This window comes from Gossypium raimondii, chromosome 13 (assembly GCF_025698545.1).
Source record: "Gossypium raimondii isolate GPD5lz chromosome 13, ASM2569854v1, whole genome shotgun sequence".
NCBI lineage: Eukaryota > Viridiplantae > Streptophyta > Magnoliopsida > Malvales > Malvaceae > Gossypium > Gossypium raimondii.
Window position 1 is genome coordinate 42,676,725 of NC_068577.1, and position 14,968 is coordinate 42,691,692.

The 14,968-nt window shown below is 33.6% G+C and overlaps 2 protein-coding genes across 2 annotated transcripts; both read right to left on the reverse strand.

The window, feature by feature from the left end:
* Positions 1 to 10,278: 10,278 nt before the first annotated feature.
* On the reverse strand, positions 10,279 to 12,646 carry LOC105784208 (uncharacterized). The gene is made up of 4 exons (XM_012610010.2): positions 12,404 to 12,646; positions 11,774 to 11,841; positions 11,342 to 11,576; positions 10,279 to 11,224 (listed from the first exon to the last, which is right to left on the reverse strand). The coding sequence occupies exons 1-4, from the start codon at positions 12,501 to 12,503 to the stop codon at positions 10,731 to 10,733; spliced, it is 897 nt and encodes a 298-aa protein (XP_012465464.1). The 5' UTR covers positions 12,504 to 12,646; the 3' UTR covers positions 10,279 to 10,730.
* A 694-nt stretch (positions 12,647 to 13,340) lies between these two features.
* On the reverse strand, positions 13,341 to 14,196 carry LOC105781970 (mavicyanin). Its single transcript, XM_012606479.2, has 2 exons — positions 13,953 to 14,196; positions 13,341 to 13,888 (listed from the first exon to the last, which is right to left on the reverse strand). Exons 1-2 carry the CDS (start codon positions 14,149 to 14,151, stop codon positions 13,503 to 13,505), a joined length of 585 nt encoding a protein of 194 aa, XP_012461933.2. The 5' UTR covers positions 14,152 to 14,196; the 3' UTR covers positions 13,341 to 13,502.
* Between the last annotated feature and the right edge of the window lie 772 nt (positions 14,197 to 14,968).

Consider the following 14,968-nt stretch of genomic DNA (forward strand, 5'->3'; position numbering starts at 1 on the left):
AAGCATGGAACAACTCTCATTTCTTATGTCGTAACTACATTTTGAACACTTTATCTGATAAACTTTATGAAGTATACAGTATCAAGAAAATGGCCATAAATACAAAACTGAATATGTTGATGCTAAGAAATTCTTAGTTGCCAAGTTCTTAAACTATGTAATGGTTGATTTTAAAGCTATTGCAAATCAGGTGCAAGAATTCCAACTGATCATTCATGGTATTCTCATAGAAGGGATGGAGATAAGTGAATCATTTCAGGTGGCAACCATTATTGAAAAACTTCCCCCTGCTTGGAATGATTTTAAAAACTATCTTAAGCATAAGAGAAAGGAAATGATGGTGGAAGATCTGATTGTCAGACTTCGAATTGAAGAAGACAATCAAGGTGCAGCTAAAAGGCTAAACAAAGAAACCAATCCTAACTTTGCCAAGGCAAACGTTGTAACAGCCCGATTTTGGGCCTAGTCGGAATAGTAGTTTCGGGACCCCAAATTTGACGTAAGAAAAATTATTTTATTATATTTTTATAGTCTACAATTTCATGGAATGATTTCGTGAAAATCTCGTTTGAAAATTTTGACGTTTGGGCACTCAATTTAGTCAAAAGGACTAAATCACGTAAAGTGCTAAAGTTGTGTTCTATTAGCTAAATGTGTTAATTAGCTATAGAACTTAAAAGTTGAGGTCCTTATTGAGTAATTAGACCATTAAAAGAGAAACATGGAGTGTAATTATGATGTTGGATGGGTTAGGTTGGTATTAGGTGATTATATGATAAAATAAACAAAAAGGAATAAAAATATCATTTTTATTTGTTTGCTCATCTTCTTCCACAGTTTTTCACTAAAAGAATAGCCATTAGAGAATTCAAATTTTCAGCAAACTTAAACCCTTGCATGTAAGTGAAATTTATGTTGGTTTTGTTGATTTATATGTTTTTGGAACCCTTGAAGCTTAAGCTAGCTAAATAGGGAACTAATTTGCAAGATGATTGAAAGGCTAGGGTTTTGGGCCATGAAAGCATGATAGTTGATTGTGAAGTTTAATGGAGGAAAATGAAACCTTATTGTGTGTTGAACATTTCTTGTTAAGTGATTTTTGTTGTAAAATGCTATTAGGGGTTAATTTGTAAAGTATGAAGATTTTGAGTTATATGAGTGAAATTGGGGATTATATGGGCTGCTATGAGCACCTAAATAATTCGGTTAGTCTTTGATGTGGATGAAATTCTATAAATTTTGTTTTACGAGCCTAGGGACTAATTTGTAATTATAGTTTAAGGGCAAAACTATAATTTTGCCAAAGTACGAATTGTAGACTGATTTGAATAATGTGACTAATAATCAGGCAAAACTTGATATTATAGATCAAAGAAAATGAGGTTCGGACTTAGAACGGGGGTAAAAATGAGAATTAACGGTTATGTCCCTTTTTGCCCTTTTGTTGTCGAGGTAAGTTTGTATGTAAATAATATATCATTTTTACTTATGTTATAATATTTTGTTATATTACACGAGATGTGGTTGTATATTGAATGATTATTTGATGTAAATTATGAATTGAGATTGACTATGGTGAAATTGACAAAGTGAGAATAAGTGAGAAATTTCCCGGTTGAACTTTCGGAATAGAAAAGGATACGAAGGACGTCATGAGAACTCATGTGTAGTACTATGTGTAGGCTAGTATGAGTATAAGATAGTTATGTTCACATGTGTAGTACTAAGTGCAGGCTATTATGTGTACCGGATAGCTTTGGTCACGTGTGTAATACTATGTGTAGGCTTCTACGTGTGCAGGATGGTATTGGTCACATGTGTAGTACTAAGTGTAGGCTACTATGTGTACCGGATAGCATTGATCATAAGGGTGGTTCTATGTGTGAAACCACCAGTTATCTGTTATCATTCTGGAGTGTTCATTGGGAAAATCGACTAAGTGAAATTATGTGTGACTATGTGGTGATAAGTGCAGGTATATGTATGTGTATACTCATGAGCGATTTGTTCGGCATGTGAACGATATATGGTAAAGTTGCAAAGGAGTAAGTGAAGTGATAAAGTCTTGTATCATGCATGCAAGTTGAGTTATGTTATTGAATGTTGAGCATAGTGTTATGATGTTTCATGAAAGAGTGAAATTTGAAATAAAACAGTTTTAGACAACAGCAGTTGTGTGAATTTGAAAATTCATTAAAAATGGTGTAAATTGAATTATAGGTTTAATAAAATATGAAATAAAATCTTATTGAGTCTATCTTTATATAAAAGAAATAGTGTAAGAAAAAGAATTTTATATTATGAGATATTTGAATTTTAGTGAGACAGGTCGAATGATTTTGGAATCCCTGTCCTAACTTTGGAAAATTATTCAAAATTGCACAAAAATAATTATGGTTAGGATTTATATGTTTAAAATCCTGAATTAGTCTATTTTAAGATAAATAAACAGAATACCATCTGAATTTTGTATGAGAAGATAATTAATTTTAGTACGTAAAGGTTGAAAATATCAAACAAAGAGAACAGGGACAATTTTAAAGAATAAATCTGTACTTATTGGCTAAACCAAAATTATTAAAATTTTATGGTAAGAAGATATGTGAGTCTAATTTCAGGAAAATTTTAAAACTTAATTTTGATTTCCTTAACTCAAGATATAAATGATTTAGTGACTATGACTTGAGTAAATATTGGAACTAAGTGCTTTTATGATTGTATTATTTTGAGAACATATTGTGAAGATTGATAAAAGCATATTGATAAATTGTTTATTATTTATATATTAACTTACTAAGCTTTATAGCTTTCTCCTTTTCCTTTCTCTCATCTTATAGGTTTATACAGCTAGCTCGGGTTGGAGATTGCTGGAGATGTTATCACACTATCAAATTATCATTTGGATATAAGTGAATGCAAGTATTTTAAGTTTATGGCATGTATAGGTTTTTCTTTTGAATTTTTGTGCCATTGTTAATGAGGCCAAATCTGTTGGCCTAATATAGTTTATGGTTCAATTGGTATACAACTATGAATGATGGCTTATGTTGATTATAAGCTTATGCATGTGTTAATGCCTTGTGTGAATGTGAAGCTAATATTTTTTTTAATGATCTAAATAGAATGATTAAGTAAGACAAATGATGATATGAGGATGATATGTTATTAACTTATTTATGGTCATTTGCTTGCCTAAGTATGCTATGTATGACCACACGGCCTACCCGTATGGGCTTGTCCCAAACCACACGGGCGTGTGGCCCTGTTTCATGATGAAATTTTCTAAGTTTCCCAAAAGACCCTAAAGTTCTCAGTTTAGTCTCGAACTACTCCCAATGTATGTTTTGGGTCTCGTGGGCCCCTGTAAGGGACGATATGATTATTTTTGAATGGTTTTAATGTAGATTAATTCTCATGACTCGGAATAGTATGATTTCTTGTGTTTAAGTCTGGTAACGCCTCGAACCCTGTTCCGGCGTTGAATACGGATAAGGGGTGTTACAAACGTAGTGGAAGTCAAGAAGGACTCCAAGAAAAGAAAACATTCTCAAACTGGGTCTAAAATAGGATCAAAATGCGGTGTTTTTAAGAAGCCAAAATTCTAAGGAAAATGCTTTAATTGCAATAAGATGGGACACAAGTCATCCGATTGTAGGCTTCCAAAGAGGGTCAGAACAAACAAGGCCAACGCTGTGGAAAATATTTCTAAGAAAGTATCTGATCTTGACCTCTACGTTGTGATTTCTGAAGTCAACTTGGTTGATTAAAATCTAAGAGAATGGTAGCTTGATATTGGTGCCAAACATCATATTTGTTGAGACAATGACTCATTTGTTGAGTTGGTTCCTTGTGAGAAAGGGGAGAAACTCTATATGGGCAACGCTGCAACTTCTAAGATTAAGGGGAAAGGCACTATGATTTTAAAGTTGACTTCTAGCAAATAGTTGAAACTTCAAAATATGTTGTATGTGCTTGACATATGCAATAATCTTGTCTCTGGGACCCTCTTAAGTATGCATGGATTTAGGATGGTATTTGAATCCCAGAAGTTAATTTTGTCAAAAGGGGGAACATTTATGGGAAGGGAATATGTATTAAATGATATGTGGAAACTCAATGATATATCTGTAAAATATATGAATAAAAATAATATTTCTTCTTCTGTTTATATGCTTGAGTCATTTGATTTATGGCATAGTCGGCTCGGACATGTTAATTCTAATACTTTACGTAGATTAATTAACTTAGAGCACATTCCTTCATTTCACATTAATTATAATCATAAATGTGAAACGTGTGTTAAGGCAAAACTAACAAGGTATTCATTTCAATCTGTTGAAAGAAATAATGAATCACTTGATCTAATACATAGTGATATTTGTGACTTAAAGTTTATTCAAACTAGAGCAGAGAATAAATATTTTATTACCTTCATTGATGATAGCACAAAATATTGCTATGTATATTTGCTTAAAAGCAAAGATGAAGCTATAGAGAAATTTATTCTCTATAAGCAAGAAGTTGAAACCCAACTTAATAAAAGAATTAAGAGGGTGAGAAGTAACCATGGTGGTGAATATATTTAACCATTTGGCAAATTTTGTGCACAACATGGTATTATTCATGAAGTGACACCACCATATTCTCCTCGATCCAATGGAGTAGTAGAGCGTAAAAATCAAACCCTAAAGGAAATGATGAACGCCATGCTAGGAAGTTCTGGGTTGTGACAAAACATGTAGGGGGAAGCTGTTTTATCAGCGAATTACCTTTTAAATAAGGTGCCTCATAAGAAAAAGAACAAAACACCATATGAGTTATGGAAGGCAGGAAACATTCCTACAACTACTTGAAATGTGGGGGTGTCTTACAAAGGTAATGGTTCTTTTGCCAAAGCAAATGAAAATAGGCCCTAAAGCGGTAAATTTTATTTTCATTGGTTATGCACACTACAACAATGTATACCAGTTTCTTGTACATGAATCAAAGAATCTTGAAATTCACAAGAATACGATATTAGAATCTAAAAAGGTCTCATTCTTTGAAAATATATTCCCTCGTAAGACTAGGAAAGATGGGTCAACTTCAACAAAACAAACTTCAAAAACTATTGATAGTGAAAACTTTCAACAAGAAGTTGAAGTCAAGGCAGAACTAAGAAGAAGTAGAAGGGCAAGGGTGGAAAAGTCCTTTGGATCAAATTTTCTAACGTATATGCTAGAAACTGAACCTCAAACTTATAGTGAAGCTATATGCTCATCTGAAAGCATTTTTTGCAAGGATGCTATCAAAAGTGAAATTGATTCCATCATGAAAAATCATACGTGGGAATTAGTGGATCTATCTCAGGGAATTAAACCACTAAATTCTAAATGGATTTTCAAAAGAAAAATGAAAGTAGATGGAATAATTGATAAGTATAAGGCCAGATTGGTTATAAAAGGTTATAGACAAAAGGAAGGCATTGATTACTTTGATACATTTTCCCATGTATCAAGAATAACTTCTATAAGGATGATACTTGCTATTGTTGCTTTGCGGGATCTAGAAGTTCATTAAATGGATGTTAAGACAGCTTTTCTCAATCGAGATCTTGATGAGGAGATTTACATGGAACAACCTGAGGGTCATGTAGCTCTAGGGCAAAGAAAGAAAAGTCTGTAGATTGGTAAAATCTTTGTATGGACTTAAGCAAGCACCAAAGCAGTGGCATGAAAAGTTTGACAGTGTCATGATATCAAATGGATTTAAAATTAATAAGTGTGAAAAGTGTGTGTATGTCAAAACCACTGTTTATGGATATGTAATTCTACGTTTATATGTTGATGACATACTCATTGTTGGAAGTAACAATGAAATGGTAAAACATACCAAAAACTTATTAAATTCAAGATTTGATATGAAATATATGGGACTTGCTGACGTGATATTGGGCATCCAAATCAAAAGGTCATCTGAAGGTCTCTTATTGACTCAATCACACTACACAGATAAGATTCTTGATAAATTTGGCAAGGATGATTTTGGTGTAGCCAGAACTCCGATAGATATAAATCAACATCTGTCCAAAAACAAAGGTGAAAGTATTGACCAAGTGGAATATGCAAGAGTCATAGGCAATCTAATATACCTTATGAGTTGCACTAGACGTGATATTGCTTTCACTGTAAGCAGTTTAAGCAGATTCACAAGCAATCTAGGGGAGAACCACTGGAAAGCAATTGTGAGGGTACTGAGATATCTCAGATATACTCAAAACTACAGATTACATTATTCCAGAGATCCTGCTGTGTTAGAAGGATTCTCCGATGTTAGTTGGATATCTGATATTCAAGATAGCAAAGGCACAAGTGGTTATATTTTCACATTGGGAAGAGGAGTTGTGTCATGGAAATCCTCAAGGCAAACGATTATAACCAAATCCATAATGGAATCTGAGTTTGTAGCTCTAGACAAATCTAGAGAAGAGGCAGAATGGCTACTAAACTTTTTAGAGGATATTTTTGAATGGCCAAAGCATGTGCCCACAATATGCATATATTGTGATAACCAAACAACAATTGGTAGAGCATAGAACGTAATTTATAATGGTAAGTCGAGACACATATGTCGTCGACACAATACTGTTAGACAATTGATCTCAACTGGAGTTATGTCTATTGATTTTGTAAAATCAAAAGATAACACTGTGGATCCGCTAACCAAAAGGTTAAACCGAGATCAAGTTGATAAAACATAGAAAGGAATGGGACTAAAGCCCATGAATATTTAAGGCTCTATGTGAAGGAAAACTCAACCTAGTTGACTGGAGATCTCAAGATCTAGGTTCAATGGGACAACCTACTTGCATAGACCTTGTGAGGTCATTGTGGGGGTACTTATCTCGAGTCCATTCCTATGATGAAAACAGTGATTAAAATGTAGAAAAGGTTAAGCAATGCTTTTAATGACCATTGTCTGTTTTGGTGAAACGGACAACATAAGTCACCTATGTGAGAGTGAAGTGGGGCCGCTTTAAAGAGACTATTGAGGTATAATTCTCTAAGCTCTTGTAGAACCAGAGGATGTTCACGTCCATATGAACATACCCATGAGAACCAAAAATATAGTCAGTGAGGTATTTGCATGAGGAATATCATCGTTTACACAAACGGCAAAACATTTCAAGGATATCGCGTCTACTGGTCAGCTAGTAAAGTAAATATATTTTTACAATGGTTGATGCCTACCTATCCTATGCAAATATCGAACGTAGAATCTATCACCTCTTTGAGTTTTTAAGTCTCGTTGATCTATCAATTTCATTCATGTGGGGGATTGTTGGAAAATAATTATTGAGTGATGAATGATAATTGTATCTCTTAGTTTAATATTGCAGTTTTCCATACAGTTGTATCTTTTGAAAAAATGTATCTCTTGGTTTAATATTGAATTTTTTTCATTCATTGTCTCTATTCACTCATGTCTATTAATTTTTCAACAAATCTCTTCATTTATTTCCTCTCCTCTATATAAAGCCAAGTTAGGAGATTTCAAAAACATATCATCAAAACTATCAATATCAAAAATTCCTTCTAAATTCATTTCTTCTGGTAATAAAGAAAGGTAAGATTGTGTTCAATTGATCACTGTTATTGTGCTACTAATGTGACCGTTTGTTGTTTTATCCTGGGAGACAGACGTCCAGCGTTACTCAAAGCACCAAAGAGAGGACGAATCTATCTTAAGGAAACTATTTATACAGGCCTCGACCAAATTCTTCTTCGAATTTTTAACCTTGTCTGATTATTGGTATTCTGTTGTGTTACAGCTACTGCATTGTATTGCATTATCATTGTTACTGACATATTAATACTACATATGATATCAAATTTTCTTACAACTGTAACGATAGTAAAAGATTCGGCCAAGAAAGGTGTAAAAAACTTCCAATTCACTAATTCAATTTCTTCTAACCCGAGTTTTGGGATGTGATAGTTTATGCTCCTTTTTTTATATAATTTGGCATGTACTTAGGGATGTTATTGTGGAGTTTGTGTTGTCTATGTATTCTGAAATTGTCAATATGAGTTCTATTGAATGGTAACACTCAGCTTAAGAAAAGTTGTGTCAATTTGAAATAAGTAAATGACATAGGGGAGGTTTTATGTTCATTATATGTGTTTATGAAATTGTATGTATGTATATTGAGAAAGTGTTTTGATTATGTTTTGTTTGTGAAATGGTGCCATTATTTGGCATATTGGTTAGAAGATTAGCGATATTTTAAATGGCATGTTGTTAACAGGTTTTTGACAAGTTTTTAAGAAACTCAATGGCCAAAAATGCATTTAGAGTCATTTTTAAGGGTAGGATTGTATCATGCATAAATGACATATTTTTGCTCCACATGACTGTATGTCGTACACGAACAAGTGACATGGTCGTGTGAGCTCTCTAAATGATGAATCATATGTGTTCACGGTCTCCAATTGTCACATGGGTTGGCTACATGCCCCTATGATTACTATAGCTTTGGTCATTTAGGTTTCCACATGGTTTCAGTTTGTTACATGGCGCATCCATACAGTCGTGTGAATTTATTTGAAGGTTTGTAAATTTGACCCACACGGCCACAATGAGTTACACGGTCTAGTCACACGGCAGTGTGTCTCCAATTTTACACAGTTACAATTTTCTACACAGACTGGTCACATGGCCATACAATATTCGTTGAATTTTTGTATCTTGATGCACACAGCTTTAGAGAGTTACATAGCTCAGATACACGACCGCGTAACCCCTGTTTTACATGTTTGTCTTTACCTTTTTGGAAATATTGAAATTTAATCCTTGTTTGTTTTCGGGTCAACTTTAAAGTTTTCGTAAGCTCGGTTAAGACTCGGATTAGTTGTGAATTATATTGTGCATGGGTTATGCAATGCTTTTATTGTTTAATTAAATTTATTTTAAGCTTAAAATGTATGTATACTACTCTGTTAATTGTTATAGCACCTTATAGCTCGGAGCCGATAACCAGACCGAGTAAGGGGTATTATATATAATTTAAAAAATTATAGAACCATTAACAACAAAGTAGTAAGTATTAAAAAAAAAGGAAATTTTCAATGTATTAATTGAAAAAATTTAAAATAAAAAATCATTGAAATAAACAGAGGGTAAAAATGATGTTTTAAAAATAAAATATTATTAAATTTCCTTTACCTCTCACCTTCTGCCAAATTGAGTACTAAAAATATTTGAAAGAACACATGAGAAAATGAGAGATTTTCTCCTTCACTTTCGCTCCCACATATAAAACAAACACAATACATCCAATCATTGATAGCGTTTGGTATAATAGAAAGTGTTTACTTTTTTGGAATTTAATCAGTTGGAAAGTTTCTAACATTTTAATATGTAAAATTTTATTTATTTTTCTTGTAATCTAACTTGTTTTAGGGAGTTACTTACTCATGAATATAATAAACATGACAATTCCATAATAAAAGGTGGAAAAGTTAATTTCCCATGTAGATTGAAAAGTTTAACAAATATATATTAAGATAAATGTAACCCTAATTTATATTAGTATAGGGTATCAGCCTATTAATAAAAAAGTCATTCCCTCATTCCTCCTTAGTAATCCGACGAATTCTTCAAAAGTAAGTATTTTTATATTTTACTTTTATATGCATATTTAATAATCTATATATTATATTATTGACATATTATATTTATTTTCTATTGCTTCTTCCTCTTTTCTTTTCGGTATATTAATTGAAAATTTATTTTATTATAGTATTTATAAATATTTACTAACAAAAGGGAAAAAAATAAGGTCTAGATTTAGCTCTAAAATTCATTTGATAAAAATACCTTTGAATTATAGTTTGTTGTATGTGACACAAAATTTGACTGGAATGATTTTGGAGAATGAATAAATTATTAACCGCCCATTTAAAAGTAGAATAGAATAAGACAATTTAAAAGTAGAATAGAATAAGATAAGTGTGACTAATTTCAAAGCCCATTTAGAAATAGAATAGATAAAATAAATGTGTCAAATTTTAAAATAGCTATGTATTATATTTAAGTAAATTATGTTTTTTTTTTTTGCAATATTCAAAGTAAATTATGTTACACTCAGGTTCAAAAAATGTAAAAAAATTTATCAATTAAATTTTAATTTTAAATATTTAATCTAAATATTTATTAAGATTAAAGTTTAATATATATTTTATTTTATTTAATAATAGTAAATTTATAATTATAATAACCAAAAATGACTTCCTAGGATTTTAATTAATATACTCCACGTATATCAGCCATTCTAAAGTAATTGTTTTTTGACGATCACGTTACATTGAAATTATAGTATGAGAAAATAGAAAAGGAGGGATAATTTAATACGAAAACAATAACTACCTTACAAGCAAAAGTTAAGGACATGTGGTAATCCAGAAAGACAAATAGCTCTGTGTGGTTTCGTCAAGAAACAATACAATCCTTTTCTGCCATCCAACCCCAAATAGATTTCTTGTTGAGAAGCTTCCCATTCTAATCAAATACCGCCACTAGCAACCACCCTCCCCTCCATTTCTAACACACTTTTAAGATTAGTACCATTTGTTTTGCCTTGTTAACATCTTCATATACCTTGTGAATCTGAATCCTTTGTGGACCAGAGATACCCTGCAATGGACCCCCCTGCATGTGAAGCAATGTTGGGATTCCAATACACATTTAAATTACAATGCATCGACATCCTCTTCATCACTGTCACTCATCTCAAACACTAAAAATTTTGCCCGACATAAATTCTTGCAGCATAACAGTTTCCCATCTCTGATATTGCTAAGAGGAGTTATAGGCCTTTTTTTATCAGAAATTCTAATGTTATTCGATGCTAGGATAATTCGCTTCCCAACTCCACTACTTCCGAACCTATTTCTTCGAATTCTGGTGGTTCGGTCCACTGGTGTCAAAAACAATGATTGCTTTGGGGGTGTTCGCACTGTAAACGGCGACAAGGCACTCGAGCAGTAACCATTGTCCGCTTTGGTTCTCAGTTGCTCTTCTGGTAGACCCTGCATGGCTCTACCACTGCCTGTAGAACTTGGATGTTGGCTCACTCCACTGCAGTTCAATAGGCATCCATCGATGACACCGTCAGCAGTTATAGCTCTCGGTGAAATATTAGTTTGATTCTTCGTCATTGAACCCGAATTCCACTCTGCCGCATCTGCAGATTCAACCTCACATAGTCAGAAGTGAAGATTAAGGGATTAAAACTTGAGATTCTACCACTTGCCTCATTTTCATCATCCAGATACACTGAGATGTTACTCTTTTTTCTTACCTCTACATATTGTGGTCCCTTCTCTGGTATCTCGAACAAGAGAACCGGTTAGATGGTTGCCATCGCATTTATGATCTCCAACTTTGATAGCTGCAAAGTTTGATAAGCATGGACTGCCTGAATCTTTTAAAGTCCTTGCTTCAATATGGAGGAACCATGTTCCAACTTGATGGTGGAAAGCATACTTTATAGGCATAGATGAAGGCAGATGATAAAAACATGATTTTCGCCTTACCTACTTAGAGACAAAAGGCAGAACATACAAACAAGTCATAAGTAAAATAGCAGAGGAAAACTATGCTGCTCTGATTCTTCATTATTCTTGAAGTACTGGTGTCTGACTCCGGTGCATTAGACAAGTACTTGTGTTTGAGAAAACAACCCGTCGATAGACATAAAATTAAGAAAGAAAGGATTGAATATGAACTTTACCATTAATGCATGAACTTCAATCTTTCCCAATTCAGGAAAACAAGCATGGTGTGTTCTCTCAAGTTCCCCTACACATTAAGATTTTGGCACATATTAAATAACAAAGCATTTCTAATGTTAAATCATCAGAATGTCTCACCATGTTTTTAACACTTTGAAGAAGCTATCATAATAACAAATCATTGCATTGATAGTAATAGTGTTAATGTGTTGATCAAGTTTTTAAGTTGTACAATTTCTAATCTACCTATGATCCATAAGCAGCAATGAAACAACACGAATGCAAAAAAAAAAAAAAAAATGCAATTATCTCACAATTCTGATAAACTATTTGGAGAGGGGAAATGGGAAAATGAAATTTTTCATATGGAGTCATGAAAGGGAGGATTTTTCGGGTATCAATTTTGTTTAAAATGACTATGATCAAAAATTCCCAGTTCGTATAATAATAAAAATGCCTTCTTTCTTTTTTCTTTTTTTTTGGCAACTGATATCTGTAATCCATAAAGCAGCAACTTTGCAACTGGGAAACTGTAAAGAAAACCAAGAAAAAAAAAAAGACAGTAATATTCAATGGGAATCAAGAAAAGGTGATGGGGTTTTCAGGTTTTTTTTGTTCTGTAAGCTTACTGTGAAAATCTCCGACAGTGGTATTGGGAGAGACAGCGATGGCCAAGTGAGTGCCTAAGTTGGTGTGCGTGAAAACTGCTACCTCATCGTCAGATGCCATTCCAGGGTCGAAGCTGGACAGTGACAGACAACCAAGGACTTCATCAACAACAAAACAAATAAGGGTAAGTTGCTTTGAGTTGAGTTACTGTAGCTTAGACTAAAAACACCTTTTCTTCTTCCTTATTCCTTTTTTTATGGAATTTTTGGAAAGATTGAACACATTTTAAGTGACAGTTTTATGGGTTACTCAAGATTTTAAATGGGTTAATATTAGAGGCCAGTAGGGGGATTTAATTAGCCCAGTGGGCCTGAAACCAGGAACCTTGCAGCCTAGCCTGCTCCGTACTTTGGAGCTTTGGACAAGTTGTTGATTGAGGCTACTGGGGTTGGCTCCAAAAACATTGGTGTGGGTTTTATCATCGTCAAATGAATCTCCAGCTACTTGAATTCCAACATTGTAATACTTTAAAAAATAAGTAGCTGGCAAGATTAATTAATAATTTTGTAATTAGTATGGAAAGTTTTCTATTAGAGTTCATCTCAAGCTAAAACAAGATATTCAAATTTAAATATTCGTTTAATATGTTTACCATTAAGTCTAATACTTTTAGTAAATGTTTATTTTTATTTTTTTTGGTTGTTGTTAGCAGCCAATTAAGTAGATATTTGAAGTGAAAACATGGAATTGGATTGAATTCCTTCAAATCAAAACCTTTTATGACTTGAATTGCACCCTATATTTAATAATTTCACGTCTTTTTAATCCCAACTCCCTCATTCACGTTATAACTCAAAGCTCAGTGTAACTGGAATTTCATGGCAATTTTTAACCACTCCTCTCTACATTATTCCATAGAGAATTTCTTTTCGAAATAAAACTTATATTCTACACAAACCTTGCTCAACATATATAAACTTACCAGAAAGGGTACTAATGAAAGCAAAAGAAGTAAACTTTTAGCAAATTACGACATAAACAGTCTAAAAACAACAGAAAAGCACAAATAGTTTTTTTTTTTTTTTTAAGACTATCAAATGAAACCAACAATATTAATAACTACATGAGCAAATACATGATAACCAGCATTCCCCCCAGAGCCGTCATGAAATACGATGCAACCGCCTGCTTGATGGTGGAATTGCGCGGTGGGGGTCCCCAAATCGAATCCCAACCATCCCCATCGTCGTTGGATCCGCCATCTTCCATGGGCGACTGCGCCGGCTGAGGAGAGCTCATCGCAGGGTGCACCATTACTCGAATGATCAGTTTCTGACCAGCTTTACAGTGACCTCGCTCCCCGCTGATGAAGTAGAAAAACCCGTACCTATCGAACTCGAAAACCGTATCCCCATCTTTGAACTTAAGGATTGGGTTCGAAACACTGCAGTTAGTGTAGCTTGTATGGTTCACCACCAACACTGAGTCATTGCTGTACCTGAAATCTAATAACATACAAGCAAACATAAGCAAAATTATATATCTATAAATGTATGTATGTAAACTTACAAAGAGAATCTCCAACGTGAAACCGGTTCCTGGACGCCCATTCGTTGTAAGTTTCAGGTTCATTTCCAGTTGGTTTAGTCCATCCTCCCTCCCCACCAACTCTGAACTGAAAAGAAGCAATTGCGAGGGTGGCCATGGAGATGAAAACCACAGAAAACAATGCGAATTTGAAGAGATTTTGAAGTGAAAAAGAAGACATTTTTTTTTATCAAGAAGCTTGAAATGTTGTAGAATTTGAGGGAGTAGATGGAGAAAGGGTGAGAAATCAAAGACTTGTTTCAAGTTTATAAGGGAAGCGAAAGTGGGAGATGGCAGTTATGTTAGTTTGCGTGGGGTTTGATTAGTGGGGTTCGACAGTTAATGACCAGATACAGTCCCACGTTGTTTTGAACTTTTTGACTTGGTCCATTGTTATCTCCTGGATCCAACTTCAGTGTATGATCGATTGATTCAACGGTTGTGATCAACGAATAACGTTGATCACACTGATCAGAGATCATATACATGCATTCCGTAGCAATTCTTGATCAGTTCATCTAATTAAACCTCTCCCTTAACTAGCATTCGTCTTAAAACAATTCTAATCCTTAATCAACTTAAAACACCTTTTTTCTAATAAAAAAAAAGTTATATATTCAAATTTAAATTCATCCTATCATAAAAGGGTTACATACTAACATACAAGCACGATATAGCAAACACCCTTAACCAATATTAGCGCCCATAACGTGGTTCCATGCCCTTCTCCTTTTTATCATTGCATGGAAAAACCATGTATTACGGTCATGTGTATGTTTTTCGTTGGATCCTAGATTTCTACATCCAATGCAATTAGACATATTCCTCTTCCAAGTTAAGTTGATCACGCAACTCTTTTTCTTTTTCTTTTTTTTTTCTATCATCTTTCATCTCCAAGCTACTTCAAACCAAAATAGGTTTATTCTTTAAGCGTCTTCCCTCCTTTATATTACCAAAAAATTTCTAATTCCAAATCCTCAAGGAAGAACCAGTTATTT

Excerpts from the sequence above, each read along its gene's own strand:
- LOC105784208 (XM_012610010.2), bottom strand. The coding sequence starts at position 12,503 with ATGGCATCTGACGATGAGGTAGCAGTTTTCACGCACACCAACTTAGGC. Across the intron at positions 11,842-12,403 it reads CACTGTCGGAGATTTTCACA|GGGAACTTGAGAGAACACAC; the intron begins GTAAGCTTACAG and ends CTTAATGTGTAG. Across the intron at positions 11,225-11,341 it reads AGGGACCACAATATGTAGAG|ATGCGGCAGAGTGGAATTCG; the intron begins GTAAGAAAAAAG and ends TTGAATCTGCAG.
- LOC105781970 (XM_012606479.2), bottom strand. The coding sequence starts at position 14,151 with ATGTCTTCTTTTTCACTTCAAAATCTCTTCAAATTCGCATTGTTTTCT. Across the intron at positions 13,889-13,952 it reads TCACGTTGGAGATTCTCTTT|ATTTCAGGTACAGCAATGAC; the intron begins GTAAGTTTACAT and ends GTATGTTATTAG.